The sequence below is a fragment of the Adiantum capillus-veneris genome, chromosome 10 (genome assembly GCF_014529385.1).
Source record: "Adiantum capillus-veneris isolate H3 chromosome 10, ASM1452938v2, whole genome shotgun sequence".
NCBI classification, from domain to species: domain Eukaryota; kingdom Viridiplantae; phylum Streptophyta; class Polypodiopsida; order Polypodiales; family Pteridaceae; genus Adiantum; species Adiantum capillus-veneris.
This window is the reverse complement of record NC_140940.1, coordinates 27,966,245-27,983,427: the sequence shown is the minus strand read 5'-3', so window position 1 is coordinate 27,983,427 and position 17,183 is coordinate 27,966,245. Positions and strand designations below refer to the sequence as shown.

Below are 17,183 nucleotides of genomic sequence, written 5' to 3'. Positions count from 1 at the left end.
TTCATTCCTAGACGGTGGGCTCAGTGGCTCACAATACATTTCCTTGGTGAGACTTGGCTTGTTTAATCTATACTCCCAATCATGTGAGTGTAGGACTAAAGTTGTTAAGACTACAATTATCCATGCCTTCCAAGAGGTGGAGCACTAGTGTGTGAGAGTGCGCGCGCCAGAGTTGAGTTATCACCACGGCACAGTTGTCTTTTTTGAAGCATTTATGAGAGAAGTTCCACTTGGTACTTATCTTTTCAAGGCAGTTTGCAATGATGATACACACTCATCACTCCAATCAAGGACACAAGCAAGAGATGGGTTTGCAGACAAAATCTAAAGAGCACAAAGAGGTGGAAACCATCCACTCTAGAAAGAATCAGATACACGGTTCAACCCCTTTGACCTATGACACTGTCTAGAGAAAAGAAGTGCACCGCCAATCTAGAGTCCTTGTATTGGCACTCAATAGATTCTTCGGACCTCAGCATGCCGACTTGAAAGCCTACGCATGTAACGATTGATGAAGCAGATTACTAAGGAATATGGCATCTTTATGAAGAGGGTAATATTTGAATCAACCTTACTACCACTTCATACACAAAAGAGAGACACACCGCAACAATTACTAATAGCCAGAGAAGCTATTATGTGTGTGTGTGTGTGTGTGTGTGTGTGTGTGATATCAATACGCTGTTTTCGACTTCTCTGGCAGACATTTGTAGCCAGCAACAGAGAGCTTCTTGACCTCCTGCTGCGATGAAAACACATCATTCTATTTTGCAGATCATGAAGGCTCTGCCATGCTTTAAAGAGGCTTAAATTTCATTCCCGAAATAAATTAGTACCAACCTTACACTGCAACCATCATCAAAATCAGATCTTTTCAAACACAAAAAGAAATTATCTGCTTTAATGACATGTAAGATTGCAAAAGTTTCAACGCCTTTGTCTCATTAATAGACCATAGTCCATCTTGAGTAGAGAAACTTCTCTTTGTATTTCTCCATGTTTGAATGCCTTCGTCTCATTAGTAGACCATAGTCCATCTTGAGTAGAGAAACTTCTCTTTATATTTCTCCACCAGACATTGGCTAAGGCTTTCATGATTTACAGCTACCTCCTCCATGCAGAATCAATAACAGCCTCACGCTGCGCCAAGGCAACTAGTCGCTGGCCACCTCCATTTTTCCAGACGCCACCACTCTTCTTTTTTTGCACAGGTTCTGGCAATTGTAAGGGAGGGCACGGCAAGGATTCTTCATCTATCCGCAATCTCTCAAATTTGCTCACCTTCTTTTTCCGCTTTGTATGGCGTTCTGCAACTTCAGTCAGACGACTAGCGACTGCAGTCGGACGACTATTTTCACAGGCTGCACATTTAATTTTCAGCTCGCTGTTTTCCAATGTGCAGACACCACAACTCCACGTGTTGGTTGCATGAGAAGTTGCCGTTTGGTCAGGAATGTCAATAGGTAACCTACCATTCACAAGCACGACTTCTGGCTTGCTATCATGGTTTGTTGATGAGCTGCTGGCATCATTCAAAATCGCCCTAGGTCTTCCCTCAGACTCACAATACCCATTTGTAAAGTGTCTCTCTTCATAGTTTTCTTCAGCATAAGTTCCTCCCCTGTCCCTCAACCTGAGAGCAGCCATCAAATTTGCAGTTGAATAGGCCGCTCCTTCGTCAGCCTCTACTTTTCCACGCCCTTTTTCAGGGTCATTACTGTAGTAAACATTCACGTTTCTCCCCAATTGAAGTTGGGTTTCTTCGGCAGCGACCAGTCGTTTGCCTTTTGAGTCTACCTCAAAGGCATTTACTAAAGCTTTCTGCCTCTCTGGTTCTGGGCATAGCCTGGCTAGCTCAGGCACAAGATCCCACAAACCTAGTTCTTTGATATGCTTGCAGTAGTAAATAACATCTAATATTCCTTTTCTGAACTTTGCGGACAGGTCTTTAAATGCCGTAAAAAGCTCTACATCATCTCCCAACCTTGAGCGTATAGACTCACCAAGTGCTTTGTTGGCACTGCGGACTTCATCTGTTAGCTGAAAACCACCATCCAATAGAGAAGACTCGGTGTCATGGACTCCATTGTCGATAACAAGTGAAGCACGCCCTACATTGACTGCACTTGTGACATTCAATGCAATTACCATTCCCTTGCTACAAGCTTCTTCGCCAGGATCTTGGAGCTGTCTGTTTAAGACGTTGGCTGTCCCAACATTAGTGCTGCACGGACTGTCCTCCGTTGCTCTATGCCATGAACTAGAGCTTACTGAGGTCGTCTCGCTACCTTGAAGTGTTCCATTTGCAGAGGTCGAAGACCTACGCACACGCTGTTTTGTTTTACGTCTTGTGCTTTTTGATCCTGGGAGGGGAGGAAATGCAGATTCTTCCAGATCAGGTGCCATGTTGCCACCAGCAGCTGTGCGGTAACGTGAAGTTGTATGTATAAGAGGAATCTCACTTGGGTCAGATAACTCCGCTGCATTGCCTTCAGTATTGCTGTAGCCCGTATTAGCCAAAGGCTCTCTATTTTCATAGTTCCCAAAATTTGTTGGATTCCTACGATTAGAAGATTCATGACCAAAAATAGGTGGACGACGATACTGAAAGCTAACTGGAATCTGTCAGGCCAAGCACAGAGCCCCTTCTTAGAAAGATGATAAATGTAAAACAGTCTACTGCTCTCGATCACCAAATGAACTGTACTACAGAAAGAATGGAAAACTAAAACTAGTTCAACATACCTGCAGATATGTGTTTCTTTGAGACCTTGACATGTTGCCCCCATGCGTCACTGCATTATGCCTCTAAAAAAGGGACATTTAAAGGAACAGCTCAAAGATTATCTCAGCATACAAGTTATTCTAATACCACTGATAGAAACTTGCTTGTACCTTGAGCTCTGTCTCTGTTTTGAAGACCACAAATTTCTTGGCCAAGCAATCAGGATCTTCACACAGAGAATGCTCGTGTCGGAAATGGACCTGCAGGTAGAGTCTATATGATTTATAACCGTGAAGCGTTTGTAGCAGTGTTGGAAGTTGCTGAAAGATTGAGAAGCCTCTCACTGCACCTCTAAATCATCGTAGTTACGGAAGTAATCGTAATGACCAGGATGTAATCTGCGAGAAAGCAAGGTGAGGCATCAAACTCGATGTTTTTGATGAATGCATTGATACTGACTCGGTAAATAAATTTGGCAGCTGACTCTCGAGACATGGACCACAGCAAGAGTAGTAAAAGATTATGGGTGTATCAGTTTGTTCCTAAATAAATGGTTCATGTACTCCTTTGGCCCAGAATTGAGACGGAATCCTTTAAGTTAGCAGTCCATGTAATTATTCAAACTAGCATCTTCCCTTACCTACCGATTGGCACATCATTCTATTATAAGTGTCAAATACCCATCTCACTAGACCTTGGCAGCAGCTACTATTATATGTATGCATGCAACTTCCCTAGAGCTTTACCTTCTCTTCTCTACATTCAAATCCAACTCTATTACATAGATACAGTAAATTACCATACTGACCTCACAAATCTTTTTCCTAGAGCTGAGCAAAGATTTTGGCTTACCGTTGACAAATATGACAAAGATAATGATCTACAGACATATGCTGATACAGTTCATGCTCACTGTAAAATCTTTTTTGACAAAAGCTGCACAATGGGTGACCAGTAAAACCTCCTCTTTCTTCACCAATGCCATCTATATCAGAATCTCCTTCGGCAGAATGACGTACCAGCTGCCCTTTGTTGTAAAGCTTTTGATCACAAATAAAAATCTACATATTGGGGACCACCATTACACAAACAGTTAGTGCTTGCTCAATACTTAGGCATTATATCGTGAAGCTGATTACTTTAAAAATCCTACAAACATTGCTAGGAAGAATAAATCTACAGAGAGAAAGGCATGCAACTTGTGTGAGTGCTAAGGCATTGGAAACTTTGGCCATATTTTATACTCTTCATGAAGTGGTTAGTTACACAGTGTTGGAAACTCTGTAGAAGATGGGCAGATATTTCGTTTTATTAAGCAGGTTTATGCTATTGTTCCTTTGCACAGGCAGGTTTCTCAAGGGTTGGTGTCCCCTTTCATACCATCAAGTGCTTTTCGTGTTTGTTCAAGATAAAGACCCACCACCCAGGAGCCCCAGGATATCCATACCAAAAATCCAAAAACTGCTTGCACAGCCAATGCTCTTGACCTTTCTCAGAATGAAAATGCATGTGGCAGCCAAGTACAAACCACTGACTAGCTGAAACATTTATAATCTTTCCAGCCAATTGCATAAGAAGCATCATTGATCCTTTTTTAATAAGAAACTAGAAACACAAAATTCTACAGCAAATGCTATAGACAGCAATGGGAGAGTTTGACTGTGGAAATTTACATAAAGGTAATCCAGATACGTACTTCACAGTCAGGATTAACTTGAAGTCTGAAGAAAAGAACAACATGATACATGCTTGATTTTGTAAAGATAGAAGGAAAAGACTATGAAAATCATAATTGCTTGATAGACTCACTTTTCGTCCTTCTAAGCAAAGGCCACACATTTGCACTTGATGGACACTCAATAGATGGCGTTGTAACAGATCAAGATTCTTGAAAATGTGACCCTTCTTCACAAAATCCTTGTCGAGGTCAGACCTGTCTGCTTGTTCACATACTCCGCATGACAGACGGCACATCGCTTTTACCATTGCAAAATGATCCTTGCTATCAAAAAATGCTTGGGTGTTCTTTTCATACCAAAAGTCTCCACTCTTATGCAAAATTTCAAAGTCATGAATGACTTTGGTATAATTGCCCAGTGCCTATATCATTGCAAATGAAGACATAAGGTCAGCACCTTGCATTTAAAAAGTTCGACATAACAAGCTACTCAACCTTGCCATCAAAAACAGTGAAAAAATGCTCATGAAACAGAGATCGTTCGTAAGAGAGGTTTATCTTTAAAATCTATGAACAACAATAGAAATTCACAAGAGCTTCTCTGCACTTACTCAAAAAACTAGGTCCAAAACTTAAAAAATGCACTATCCCAGGTATAATGATAGAGTTTATAGCATATACTAAAAATGGTATGACATAGTTACCTTTGTTACAAACACAGAGCTGCACTCCTGTTTGCATATGCAACAACGCTTGTCATTCAGAACAAACCGTAGCCTTGCTATGCACCTGGAGCACACATCTCGATGGCCACATATACCATAGGCAATCCATTCCAGAGGTTCAGCACAGACAACACAGCATTCCTCCATGTCTGCAAAATAAGCATTTTGTTTAAAAAAACACATTTCAGGCTGCAAGGCCCTCCTTGCTTGATAATTCTTCGATCAACTCACAAACCTAATAACCGCAAGTGCTAAATAACCACGAGTGCTACACACACGCGCGCACACTCACATCCAAGGAAATCCACACTCACTTTTAAAAGAAATAGCAAATTGAAGACTCGTAACAAGACAATTTCACCATCAGCTCCATCGTACGAACTATTTGACTAAATACTCCAGCATCCCCACTATTGTTATCAATGTTGAAAAGTGGCTAGGTATCCTAAACACTGCACATGAGCATACATAAGCACAAAGGTCTACGAACTAAATTTCCAGCACATCCATGTTGGAGATATGTCGTCACCAAATGGTGACATTCATTTGGTGACATTCTAGGTTGCATCTGTGTACGGCCACAATGGCCCTGCACATGCACTTGTAGCCCATTTTTCCATTTATTAGCTTTTATGCTGATGTGGCACATTTATTAGGTTTTATTCCATGTGTCACAATTTTGATGATGTAACAGATTTATTAGACAAAGAGTTAGCCCTATACTAGGTGTCCCCATTTCACTGGACTCTTGGTCATTTTTACCCCTATAAAAGACGCCCACTGCCCCTGATTTCCACTATCCAATTGTATAAGCACTCTTGTAATAGACTTGGACACTCCAAGCCATCTATATCTGGTGAAGAAGGAGGCGCTACCTGCTGGCTTGGGGCACACTCCGGAGTGGCAGAAAATGCATACAAGTGGCAAGAGAAGATCTAATGCAACACATGCGAGAGAAACTGAAAGAACTGAACAAAACTGAGAGAGAGACGACATGGCACAACGGAATTCCATGCCCAAAGGTATTGGCGCCCCTTCTCGGTATTTCTTTATTATTATGCTTCAAAGGTTACAATGTCCAATGGTCCTCTTCTCTCCGTAATGCTTCCAAGTCAATCTGTTGAGAATGAGGCCTTGGCAATTTATTTATAGGGCCTTGGCCTTCCCAAAAGCAATTTACCTGAAAAGCGACAACTCTAAAAGCATCCTGTCTGAAAAGCTAGCGCCAAAAGTCACCAACGCGGATCACATAAATCCGTACGACTGCCACGTCAGCAATCAACATGAAACGCAATTATCCGTGCGACTGCCTCGTCATCAATCCTCCACGCGATTTTGGTGCTAGGCCCCTTGGCCGGGGTACTATAAGTTGGTACAACTTGTAAAATTTATGCCCTTTAATTTAGGCCTCTCAGACAAGTTCTGTAAGTTGATGCAACTTCTTCTATCTCTTTCACTAGGGTTTTGACCCCTCTTTGTCTGGAGTCCGTTCTTTAGGTCATGCCACGTCATCACTTTGAGACATACCCCCCTCTTGAAAGAATTGTAATCGCCCTCGATTATGCCTGCAACACAGATATAGGACTGAAACTAGTTCAATAGACACTGACTGTTAAGTACCAACATACTAGACCACATAAATCCAGCACTTGCATGAAGACGACAGTCACTATCCCCGTCGAGATCTTGGATAAGAATCATGATCATTGTAACTTATTTAGCAATTACAACCAGACCGCGCTCATCTCCAACAGATGTCTTGATTGACTAAATCTCGTTACTATCATATTCAGACCACCCCTCAGGTGAACAAGACAGAAATGTTGCAATCATTTCCTCTTTCAAACATACAGCAGAATACTGTCAACCAGTTAGTATCCCAGAAATCTCAAAAGAAATCAGTGATTTGCAGTCCGCACCAACCAAATTCATCCTGTTGATTCATCCGTAACTCTTCGGATAGTCGGTGCTAAGCCAAAGCTTCAAGGTAAAGCTCTAAAATTTGAAGTATCTGCTAGATCCTCCTCCTCCATCCACTTCACATCCAAAGCCAGATAGCACCTCACGTCTAAAACACGAAACAAAGATTCGAAACGGGGAACGGAGACCTCAACGTCCATTCCCTGTAACTACGGTGTGAAGCAGTAGAGTGGTGTAAATCTAACACCCCCTCTCAACACTATTAGACTTACACCATTCTGCTGCTTCACAGGTCTAGGACATACTTGTACGGCTAGTATGTCTTCGGGCTGGCCATCCATAGTCTAGGTTGTACCTGGTTCGGCCGCCCACTTTTGTCTGGGCGCCCACATATATTTCCATATATCATTTTTCTGTTGGGTCGTGGGGATTTTCATCAGGCCTTGCCCTACCTCCTCTTGGGCACCTATTTATGGGGCTAGGGGGTACCCACTTCCACATCTCATATCTCACAGAGATCACACATCTGATTATATAGGGTCTTCTGCTCATGGTAGTCATGGGGGGCAGATCGCCCCCTCTTCACCATACCTTGCGTTTCTGTCTACTCTCTCTCTCTCTCCATCAGATACTCCATTACCTACATTCAGTTCAGTTTTGTATCAGTTTTGTTTCATTTGTCTTTCCGATAGACGGATGACATACACGCCATGTACATTTGATTTGTCTCATAGGCCGATTTCGGCCTGACATAGACGTTAAAAATCTTTCTTTCTTTCTTTCTTTTCTCACGCTTCCGCACACGCGTACTCTCACATGGTATCAAACGCCAGTTCACATGGTACCAACAGCTTGGGCTTTCCATGGCTTGGACAACGCATCTTCTCCCAAGATCAGCATAACCAACGTTTTCATGCAAAAATCTGCCAGCGTTTTGCAAACAACCAGGCTTTCGTCGCAGAGGATCCCCCTCCACCTGGGATCATTTCATCGCCGGGAAACCTCCTCTGCTCCATCTACGTTTTTGGGTTTTCAACCCATTTTCGACTGTTTTATTGGTCACTTTGTGTCAAGGTTGTACCATACGTACAGTACAGGTCGTGACTGTACGTACTGTACGTCGTGCCGTATGGATAAATTTTTTAGGTACGTAGAAATACGTACCTTTGTAAAAAAACAATAAACGAGAGGAAATTTAAGAAAATTTTATTTTCCTCGTTAGAGGGTTAACCAATCTATATCATGCAAAGTACTTGGGGACACATTACTACACACATTATCCACTAGAGATTCACTTAACTTCAAAACAAGTACCAACCTTCAAGAAACAATATACATTGAACAACGTAAAAACATTTCTACCTGCTAACCAGAGAACTTAGAACAATGACAAACCTTCAAGCATGCAACAATTGAACAAAAGGTAAGTTGCTAACAATAAACTCAAAACTGTACAAACATTGCTTCAAGACTCAAGTAGCCCACATGGCACAAACTGCTAATAAGGATGGAACCAAAATAATGACAAATGTCAAGCCAAAATGGCTCCTGATAGAGCGTACATAAAAAAACGACATCCTGCTGAAATATGTGAAAATGTCTAGACTCTAGACTAGTAACCAGTCACTAGTGCCTAGTGAAACTCGTCAGAAGAAGAAGAAGAAGATGATGCTGAAAAGAGCATGTCGCCATCTGCCACGACATTGCCCTCGTCATCAAACTCTAGCTCTATCACCATAGCATATGTGGCCTCGTTTGCACCAACTGGGTCTGGATCACTATCCTCCTCTCCCTCTAGAGTGTGAATGAGATGGACTGCCTCATTCGCACGCCGCCGAGGAGTACGTATGGGTAGCTTGCCTTTGCGAATGCTCTTCTGTCGTGCACTCCCCTCACCTGTATCCTGGAGGCGTAATGGAATGTTGTAAGCACGTGCACGAGACCTTGTCACACGCCGATCGACATCCTCTAGCTCTCTATGAAGCATGCGTACTATCTCCTCCTGCTCATCTCTGATATGCTGGTCCACCTCCTCCACAGTAGGATCAACTACCAGCTTGATACGTGAGGAATCAACCTGTTGTACAATGTACATTTTGTTAACAATAGTGTAAATAAGAAACATATACATAGGATGTCATACTACATCGTCATACTACCTGCTTGGGTGTCCCCAAAGCGTGGTAAGAGCGCACAAGCCTCATGTTGGCCCTGCAATACACTAGCTTCTCCAACTGAGAAGTGCTAAGGCGATTCCAGATCTTGGTATGGATCAAAGAGTAAGCGCTCCAGTTGCGCTCACAAGCACCCGCTGAGCAATCCTGCATTAAAGCATTTGCCGGTGTCGTTGGCAGGATTTAAACGCATTGTGCAAGACCCAAGATAGAGAAATAAAGTGAGATTTAAAAGATACCTGCGAGAGCAAACGTAGAGCCATAGTAGTCAGGCATGGAAGACCTTGGCGACCATAACTTTGCCACCAAGTGAGAGGACAACTGGTTGCCTCTGGACGCAATGCTACCTGACGTGAAAACGATGGCCCCAAGTTGTTCATGTACTTGCACATCTCTGCATCTATTGCCAGCTGCTCGTGCTCCTCAAACAAATCATTGATGTACTCGTCCTTTAGTGTGAGGAGATCACTCTCATGAAACAACTCTGGGGTCTTGTAAAAAGGATGGAGTAAAGCAGCCATCCCATGAATAGGACGGCTCATAAACTTCCACCTACTCTCTATAAAGAATAGGATATCATCTCGCCTGCAAAAAAATCAGCAATGATCACACTCAAATTAGCAATGGATACATGGCCTAGATGTAAAAAGAATGGCATGCAAAAATCTGACACTCACCGCTCTTGAGTCAAGGCTTGGCATGTCGTGATGTGGCTCTTCATCTGCATGAAGAGATGGTAGACAAGGCCTAATGTCGAGCCCTCCATGTCTGTGACTCGTAGCAAGACATACATTGGCTGCAAAGCCACTATCAAGGTATGGACCTCTGTCCAAAAAGACTCATCCAACACACGCCTCTGAATGGCTTTGGTGTTCTCACTGTTTGCACGAGCCATGTTTCTCCACTTTGGGTCCACAACTGTCTGCAACAGTGGATCCCTCACCTTGGAGAGTCTTTGCAACACCAAATACATATATGCAAACCTGGTCTTGGAGGGCCGCACCATATCAAGGGTACTATGGCTACGAAAGATGGCTAAGGCCTGATGCTTCTTTCGGAAGACTGTGGTCAATCTGGTAGCCTCTGAAATTGTTGGCTGCACCCAAGGCAGTTTGCCTATGTCCTCCATCAACAAATCTAAACAATGGGCTACACATGGAGTCCAAAAAATGTGAGGAAACTGTGCCGTTACCATCGTTACCATTTCTCCCATAGATTTGCAGTTGGCTGCATTATCTGTGACAACTTGAACCACATTCTCTTTACCAACGTCATTGATGGCCCTTGAAATATGTTCAAAAATGAATTCACCTTGATCTTATCTCCTGCCTTTCCTGCATCCACAACACGCAAGAAATATGTACCAAGACAAGAAGACACAAGTATGTTAATGATGTGTCGCCTGCGTACATCACTCCATCCATCAGAGATGATGGTGCATCCAAATTGCTGCCATCCAACCTTAAAAGGCACCAGCGCCTTATCTATCAAGGCCTTCTGCTCCTCCAATGCTGCGGTGCGCATCTTTTTGTAATCGAGGCCATACCATGTATCGTGGCACCAACACCTACTTGGGCAATGGACCTCACCATCCTCTTCCATTGTTCAGTCTTCAAGACATTGAAACTGATGTTGCACTCAATGAGAGTGCGAGCAATCTCCATCTAAGCCACTTTCTGACGCTCTTTTATCCAAGACACAGAATGCACACGTGAAGGCAAGGTGGTCTACCTACGCACATGCACATCACCAGCCTCCTCATCCTCCTCTTCCTGCATGATACGAGCCCTCTTCCTGTTTGCAATTTGCTGAGACCTTGAGCTCTCCTCCACCTGTGTAGAAGAGTCACCAAGCTGTCCAAGAAGAGCATCTTGCAAACGGTCTTGTGTTTGTTGTGCCACTTTTCCTTTGTCTGTTGTTGCAAATGCAGGGAATTTCTCAGCAATCAATGCTTCCCGCACACCTGGAGGTACAATCTTGCACTTGCCACAATTATTCGTGCAATTGATGCCAGTTAGATGCATACAACTCGAGTGATTGTACTCGACAGCGTGAAACCACAGTACTTGCATGACCACTTGCAACAACCTGATCCAACCTGCCCAGGAGTATTCACAACTTCAATTACATTGGTGTGCTCTTTCCACAAAGGGTTCGTAGGTTTCGGCATGATGAAAACAGCCTACTGAAAACATGCAAATAATAAGGTCACAGGTGAGAGTCGAGACTCAGAGAGCTCAGAGGAATCGAGGATTTAGTGGATGCTTTGACTAGTGTATTCTCTCGCAGAGAGAGACGAGAGAGAGAAAGAAAGAAAGAAAGAAAGAAAGATTTTTAACGTCTATGTCAGGCCGAAATCGGCCTATGAGACAAATCAAATGTACATGGTGTGTATGTCATCCGTCTATCGGAAAGACAAATGAAACAAAACTGATACAAAACTGAACTGAATGTAGGTAGTGGAGTATCTGAGGAGGGATGGAGCTCTATCTCTAGGGGTATATGCATGTCTATATGCTCAAGGTAGTACAATCATGAGAATGCATCAAGCTATCTAGCTCCATCCTGTACTAATGGGGGGATGTAAGATGTGGTACATGGGCGGGGCTGGTGCCAAGGCTACCCGGATGAAAGTTGTCGGGTCGGCCCTCATCTGAGCTACTCGCTCCTCAGTGGCACGGTGCTCCCGGGCTCGGATCTCCTCGATCTGTCGGTGGTGGGAGCTCGCGCCCCTGTAGCCTGTGACTCGTGGTCGGCGTCTAGCTCGGCTCACCTCCGCCTGTGGGAGTGTCACTCCCCTCTGAGTGTCTGGTGAGGGAGGGGCGGCAATCCTCTGAAAGAAGTCTGTGAGCTGCGACTGTCTCCCCTCTGTCTGTGTAGCTGTGTGTGGCTGTAGTAGTGTGTCCCGATGGCTCTGTATCTCTAGTAAGAAACGTCCGAGCTGTCTCTGATCTCGAGAGTCCATGATCTCTCGGAGAGTAGGCTGTCCTCTGAATAAGGCCTCATACCTGCCTCTGATCTCAGTGTATGCTCTGCATCTATATACAAAGTGCTCCTCACTCTCCACCTCCTCTGTGCAGGCTCTGCAGACTCGCTCCTCCCTGGGAACACCAGTATGTCTCCCGATCTCAATCTCTAACCTGTGTGAAGCCACTCTCAGCTGACCAATCGCCACCCGTGAGCTATGTGGCATATATGTGTCCATATAACGTGGTCTCTGTATGAACCCCCCAGACAATATGGTGAGAAACTGGTCTCTGTAATCTGACATCCTCGTCCCCAAGCCAAGTGACTCCCAGACTCTCCTAGTGTATAGCTGCCACAGATCCTGTCTCAATACCAAGTTCCTCTCACTGCGAGAGAGGTGAACATATGGTGAGTGGGGGTCGTACTGGAATGGTGGTAGGCTCTCCATGTCAAGACCGTGTCCCTCAAACCATGCTCTGACCTGTGAGTACCATGCTCTCTCATGCCCACTCTCTGATAACTGTATAGCTGCCTCAAATGCTCTACGAGTAAGTCTGTCAGGAGGTAGCTCTCTCATCCTCTGGATGAAGCAGATTGTCTGGAATAGTGCCTCTACAACCATAGGTGGTGTGGCGAGCTCGGCTCTAATAATGTCATGTGGCGAGGATTTAGTGGATGCTTTGACTAGTGTATTCTCTCGCAGAGAGAGAGAGAGAGAGAGAGAGAGAGAGAGGGGGGAGGAGAGAGAGAGTTGGGGGGGGGGGGGGGGGGGGGGGGTAGTAGGTACCTGGTTCTGCAAAGTCTACAAAAGCCTTTCTGTAACGCTCGGCAGCGGCATCTGGTTCTACACAGTCTGCAAAAGCCTTTCTGTAACGCTCGGCAGCGGCACTGGGCAGCGAAAAACTCACGCAAATCGATATCCAGAGTCCAGTAGCCTAAAAGGGCTTTAAAATTTCTTTTTGTTTTAAATCACCGTACTGTACGATACGTACGCGTACTGTACAGATCAGTACGGACATACCGTACAGTACCGTTCCACACGTATTGGTACAACCTTGCTTTGGGCCGTAGACACCTTCCACAAGTCGCTAGGCACCTAGGGTACGTGCCTCGTCGATAATCAATGATACATCAAAGACGGACAGAATTTTGTAGAGAAAGCCCGTATATCCGAACCAAGAATTGTAAGCCCGGAACAGAAGAGCTTTCCCCCCTCTTTGAACCGCACTCAACAAGCCTTTGTTTTTTCAGCAAACAGAAGGTTTTTGGTACCAGAAACTACAGAAAAAGTGGGCTGCAAATTGACCTGCGTTTTTGAAGCAGGAGGGCAGCGCTCAGCTTCTGAACCCTGGATCTCGTCACCACCTACCCGGCTTTGCATCTGGTGCATTGACAATGAGTATCCTCTACGTCTTCATCAGATTTCAGCCATTACCCCTTGCTGTTTTCTCTGTTTTCAGCCCATCTGGGGTAGTGATAGTGATTCACCACCCTTCCCATACTCCTCTGCACCGCTCCGGACCATGCAGGGAGCGTACGAGCACGCTGAAAATCGCTGGACAGCAGCATTTTCATCACCTCGCAGTTGTGTTTTTGGGTGGACAACAGCCACATGGCTTGTGTTTTTCACAGAGGATGAAGTTACCTCCTGCCAGGACACCATCGGGTGTGGTCCATGCAGTCTCTCAGTGACTGCTGCAGAACACGATATCTTCGACATCGGCTTGATCATCTACGGGCGTACGATCCTTGGGAGATACATTCATTCGAGCCATCATTCGACGGTTGCACACTCCAGAGGGGGTGGTGACTAGTGGTTTGCTATGGACACACCTATGCACTCAGAGGAGTTCACACGAGATATGGCCATGCTCATGGCATATGGGATTTTGACATTCCCAGATAGGACACGACCGTCTCGGGTGGACAGACACTTACTGTCACGTGACACATTCAACCCTATGTGTCCGTGGACAAGCTACAGCATGATCAAGGTTCAATCAGTCCAGTCCAGTCTAGATTAGAAGTGATCCGGCACTTTTGTGAGTCTATTCGTAGACCGTGCATGCCCAGTCACTTAGCATAGATGCATATCCTCTGGTTGCACACAGCATGATCATCAGAATTCCCATCAGAATCCATAAGAATCAGTTAGGGAATTTTTCAAGTGATTTTAACCTATTTTCCCTATTTTTGACATTTTTCACTTATTAATTTAAGTGACTTTCCAACAAAAGTAGGTAGGGCAATTTTGCTAAGTTTGTATATAAGCAAACCAAAGTTAGCACTAAATGGCAGAAGAGGCAACAGGAGCTCCACGCTCAACAAGCAACTTCTCAGCAGAACCCCCCGGGCAGGAGACTTGGCCTTTTCAGCCAAGGACAGCATGGCGTTTTCTCCATTGCAGATCAGCCCCAGCATTTTGCATGGCAGATCAACCGGGCAACAGTTAGACACAATAGATCAGCCTAGCGTTTTTGCATTTGCAGAATCCCGACGACAGAAGAAACAAAATTCAGCCCTAGCGTTTTTGGTTGCAGATCAGCCCCAGCGTTTTGCACCTTCATCGCGACGGAAAGTCAAGTACCATTAGCGTTTTCAGTTTTCAGCAGTTAGTACCCGCAGATCAAGTCCCAAAACTCGCAGATCTCACCTTCCCGCAGTAGTTCCTCGCCGCACGGTCAGTTTCCGCAAGGTTTACAGTTTCAGCCCGGAAAACGCAGATTTCCGCATCTGCGTTTTCAGCGTGTCGTTGTCGCATCGACATCGTCATCGACATAGAGTCAGAATTCAGCAGATAGAACATTCGCAGATTTCAGCCCATAGAGTTTTTGGACAGCAGATAAAAGATTGCAGATTTCAGCCCTAGTGTCGGTCTCGTCGCCATCGCCGACATAGCCTAGACTTGCATCAGTCTCATGCATACCGTTTGTACCAGATTGTGCAATCATAAGTAGGCCACTCTCGCCGACGAGAGTGGGGCCTTCGGAGGAGGGTTTTACGTCTCTGGTGTCGTATCTCTCATCTCTCTCTATCTCTCAGTCTCGTACACTTGCACGCACAGTGTCCATTCACTTTGTTTGTGATCATAACATTCTCTCATTAAGAACGGAAGGCTCTACCTTCCATAAGAACAAAAGGAACCTTGAGCACAGTTCGGAGCACTCATCTTGAGCAAAGCGCAAACCTTCATTCCGCTGCACCTTACACTTACCACTTGACCTCTACACGTCATATCACTTCATTACACAAGAGCATCTACATGGACTTAGGGAGAGGATCTTGGACCTCTTCTTGGACAGGTTTATTTCTTGGATCTACAGACTGGAGTGGGACTTCAGTTCTTTAGACTCTCTTGGAGAGTTTACCCGCGAGATGCGGGAGATCAGACATTACGCGACTACATTCGGAGTCACCCGAAGCTTGGCTTGGATGGTAGTGCAGTTGCTCTTTTACACTCCTAATCATTTGGATTGTTACCTTCAGAGTTGCTTACACTCACCCTCTGTAATCTTACAACAGACTTATCCCCCGACCTGGGCAGTAGGCCACTCCCAGCTCATTCACATTGAGAGCCACACCGAGATGCGTTTGGTGGCGTTGTTGGCGCGGAATCCGTTTTGGTTGACACCGGAGGATTGGAGGCAGGAGATACAGGCAAGACGATGCAGACATATTGGTCTGGCCTTTCCTCTTCACAGAGGATCTTCACAATGCAGACTGCTTAGTCTTGCTTCCCTACTTCTACAGGATGATTACGGTTCAAACAGCTTGGTCTGACCACACCTCTTCTCAGAGGCCCTTCACAACGCAGACTCTTGAGTCTGGCTTTCCCCTCATCTTGGATTACCGTACCTACTGACAGGACACCATCCGATGGTGGTCCGTGTGGTCTCTCGGTGACTACTGAAGCTTACGGTAGCTTCTGTCACGAGGACGTGGCAATTGCTAACCTTAGTTGTTGGTTTCTTCCAATGATTTTTGTTTTATTTTTGAGACCCTCTTTTTGAAGTTGCAAATGGTCGGACATTGTATGGCCAATGTGAACGGTAGTTTCACCCGCAGACGGGAAGTTGGTCGGCACTGGAATCCGTATGGTAAGAGGATGTCTAGGCTCAAAGCAAGATCATATAGGTCCCCCCGTCGTACTTAGCAAGTTGGTGGATACTAGGAAGTGAACTCAATAAAGGCATAAAGTCAAGGTGGGATCACCAACAAAAAGTATCCGACAGTTGGGCCACATTGCACTTTTGGATGCGGTCCCAATGAGGATAGATGGTCAGAAGACCAGCGGGAGCCCGACGGAAGCATCTCCTAAAAATTAGGGAACTGCTATTTTGGGCCGTGAAATGTATTCGCGTCATTACCTTCGGTATGACCAAGGGAACATTTTAGTACTCTGCTGCAAAGTCAACTGATGCACAAGTTGAGAGATTTTTAAGCAGGAAACCCAATGCGGGAAAATTGCATGTATGAGTGCCAAGTGGCACTTTGTGGTCAATTTACCAAGTTTGGGAGAACAGAACCCGTAACTGACTTTCTGGAGCAGTTTTGGAGGCTGTTAACACTGATTTTCAGCCATTTCTCTCCATTTTTGAGCTTCCCATGACTTTGCCTAGGTCCAAGGAGCTCATTTTCAGCATTGGAAGGCATCAGATGCGTGTTTACAGGGCTGTTTTGCTGCATTTTCAGCGATACGCAGGTTTTGGCAGCCATGGAAATCTTCTCCTTTTTGCATCTATTTGTTCACAGATGCATTACAGGTTAAGGGCAGAAGAGGGGGCGCTCGATTTATGCTGGGAGGATGCTTCATTGAGAACCTGTCACAGGTTAAGAGCTATGGAGTGCTTTCTTTCCCTCTCATGTACAGTGTGGTGTTAGGAGTGATGCCCTGCACACTACACACTGCTCTCTCTCTCCCCTACGTGCAATTATGTGATGCCCCACAAGAGGGCTACTCATTTGACTGATGTACAGTTGTGTGGGTTCATGCT

The 17,183-nt window shown here is 45.0% G+C and overlaps 1 protein-coding gene and 1 pseudogene across 3 annotated transcripts in view; one reads left to right on the top strand and one right to left on the bottom strand.

Annotated features, from left to right (window-relative positions):
• Window positions 1-17,183, top strand: part of LOC147448603 (uncharacterized) — a 315,839-nt pseudogene that overhangs the window by 123,228 nt on the left and 175,428 nt on the right. The window lies entirely within an intron of this gene.
• Window positions 793-17,183, bottom strand: part of LOC147448605 (uncharacterized) — a 35,967-nt gene continuing 19,576 nt past the window's right edge. For both annotated transcript variants that reach the window (XM_086521172.1, XM_086521171.1), the window contains exons 2-11: window positions 9,462-9,807; window positions 9,208-9,369; window positions 8,945-9,125; window positions 5,108-5,277; window positions 4,535-4,825; window positions 3,578-3,786; window positions 3,075-3,123; window positions 2,896-2,985; window positions 2,746-2,808; window positions 793-2,622 (exon numbers count right to left, since the gene is read on the bottom strand). In XM_086521172.1, the coding sequence (XP_086377298.1) occupies window positions 1,105-2,622; window positions 2,746-2,808; window positions 2,896-2,985; window positions 3,075-3,123; window positions 3,578-3,786; window positions 4,535-4,825; window positions 5,108-5,277; window positions 8,945-9,125; window positions 9,208-9,369; window positions 9,462-9,764 (3,036 nt within the window). In that variant the 5' untranslated portion in view covers window positions 9,765-9,807 and the 3' untranslated portion in view covers window positions 793-1,104. The remainder of the gene's footprint in view (window positions 2,623-2,745; window positions 2,809-2,895; window positions 2,986-3,074; window positions 3,124-3,577; window positions 3,787-4,534; window positions 4,826-5,107; window positions 5,278-8,944; window positions 9,126-9,207; window positions 9,370-9,461; window positions 9,808-17,183) is intronic.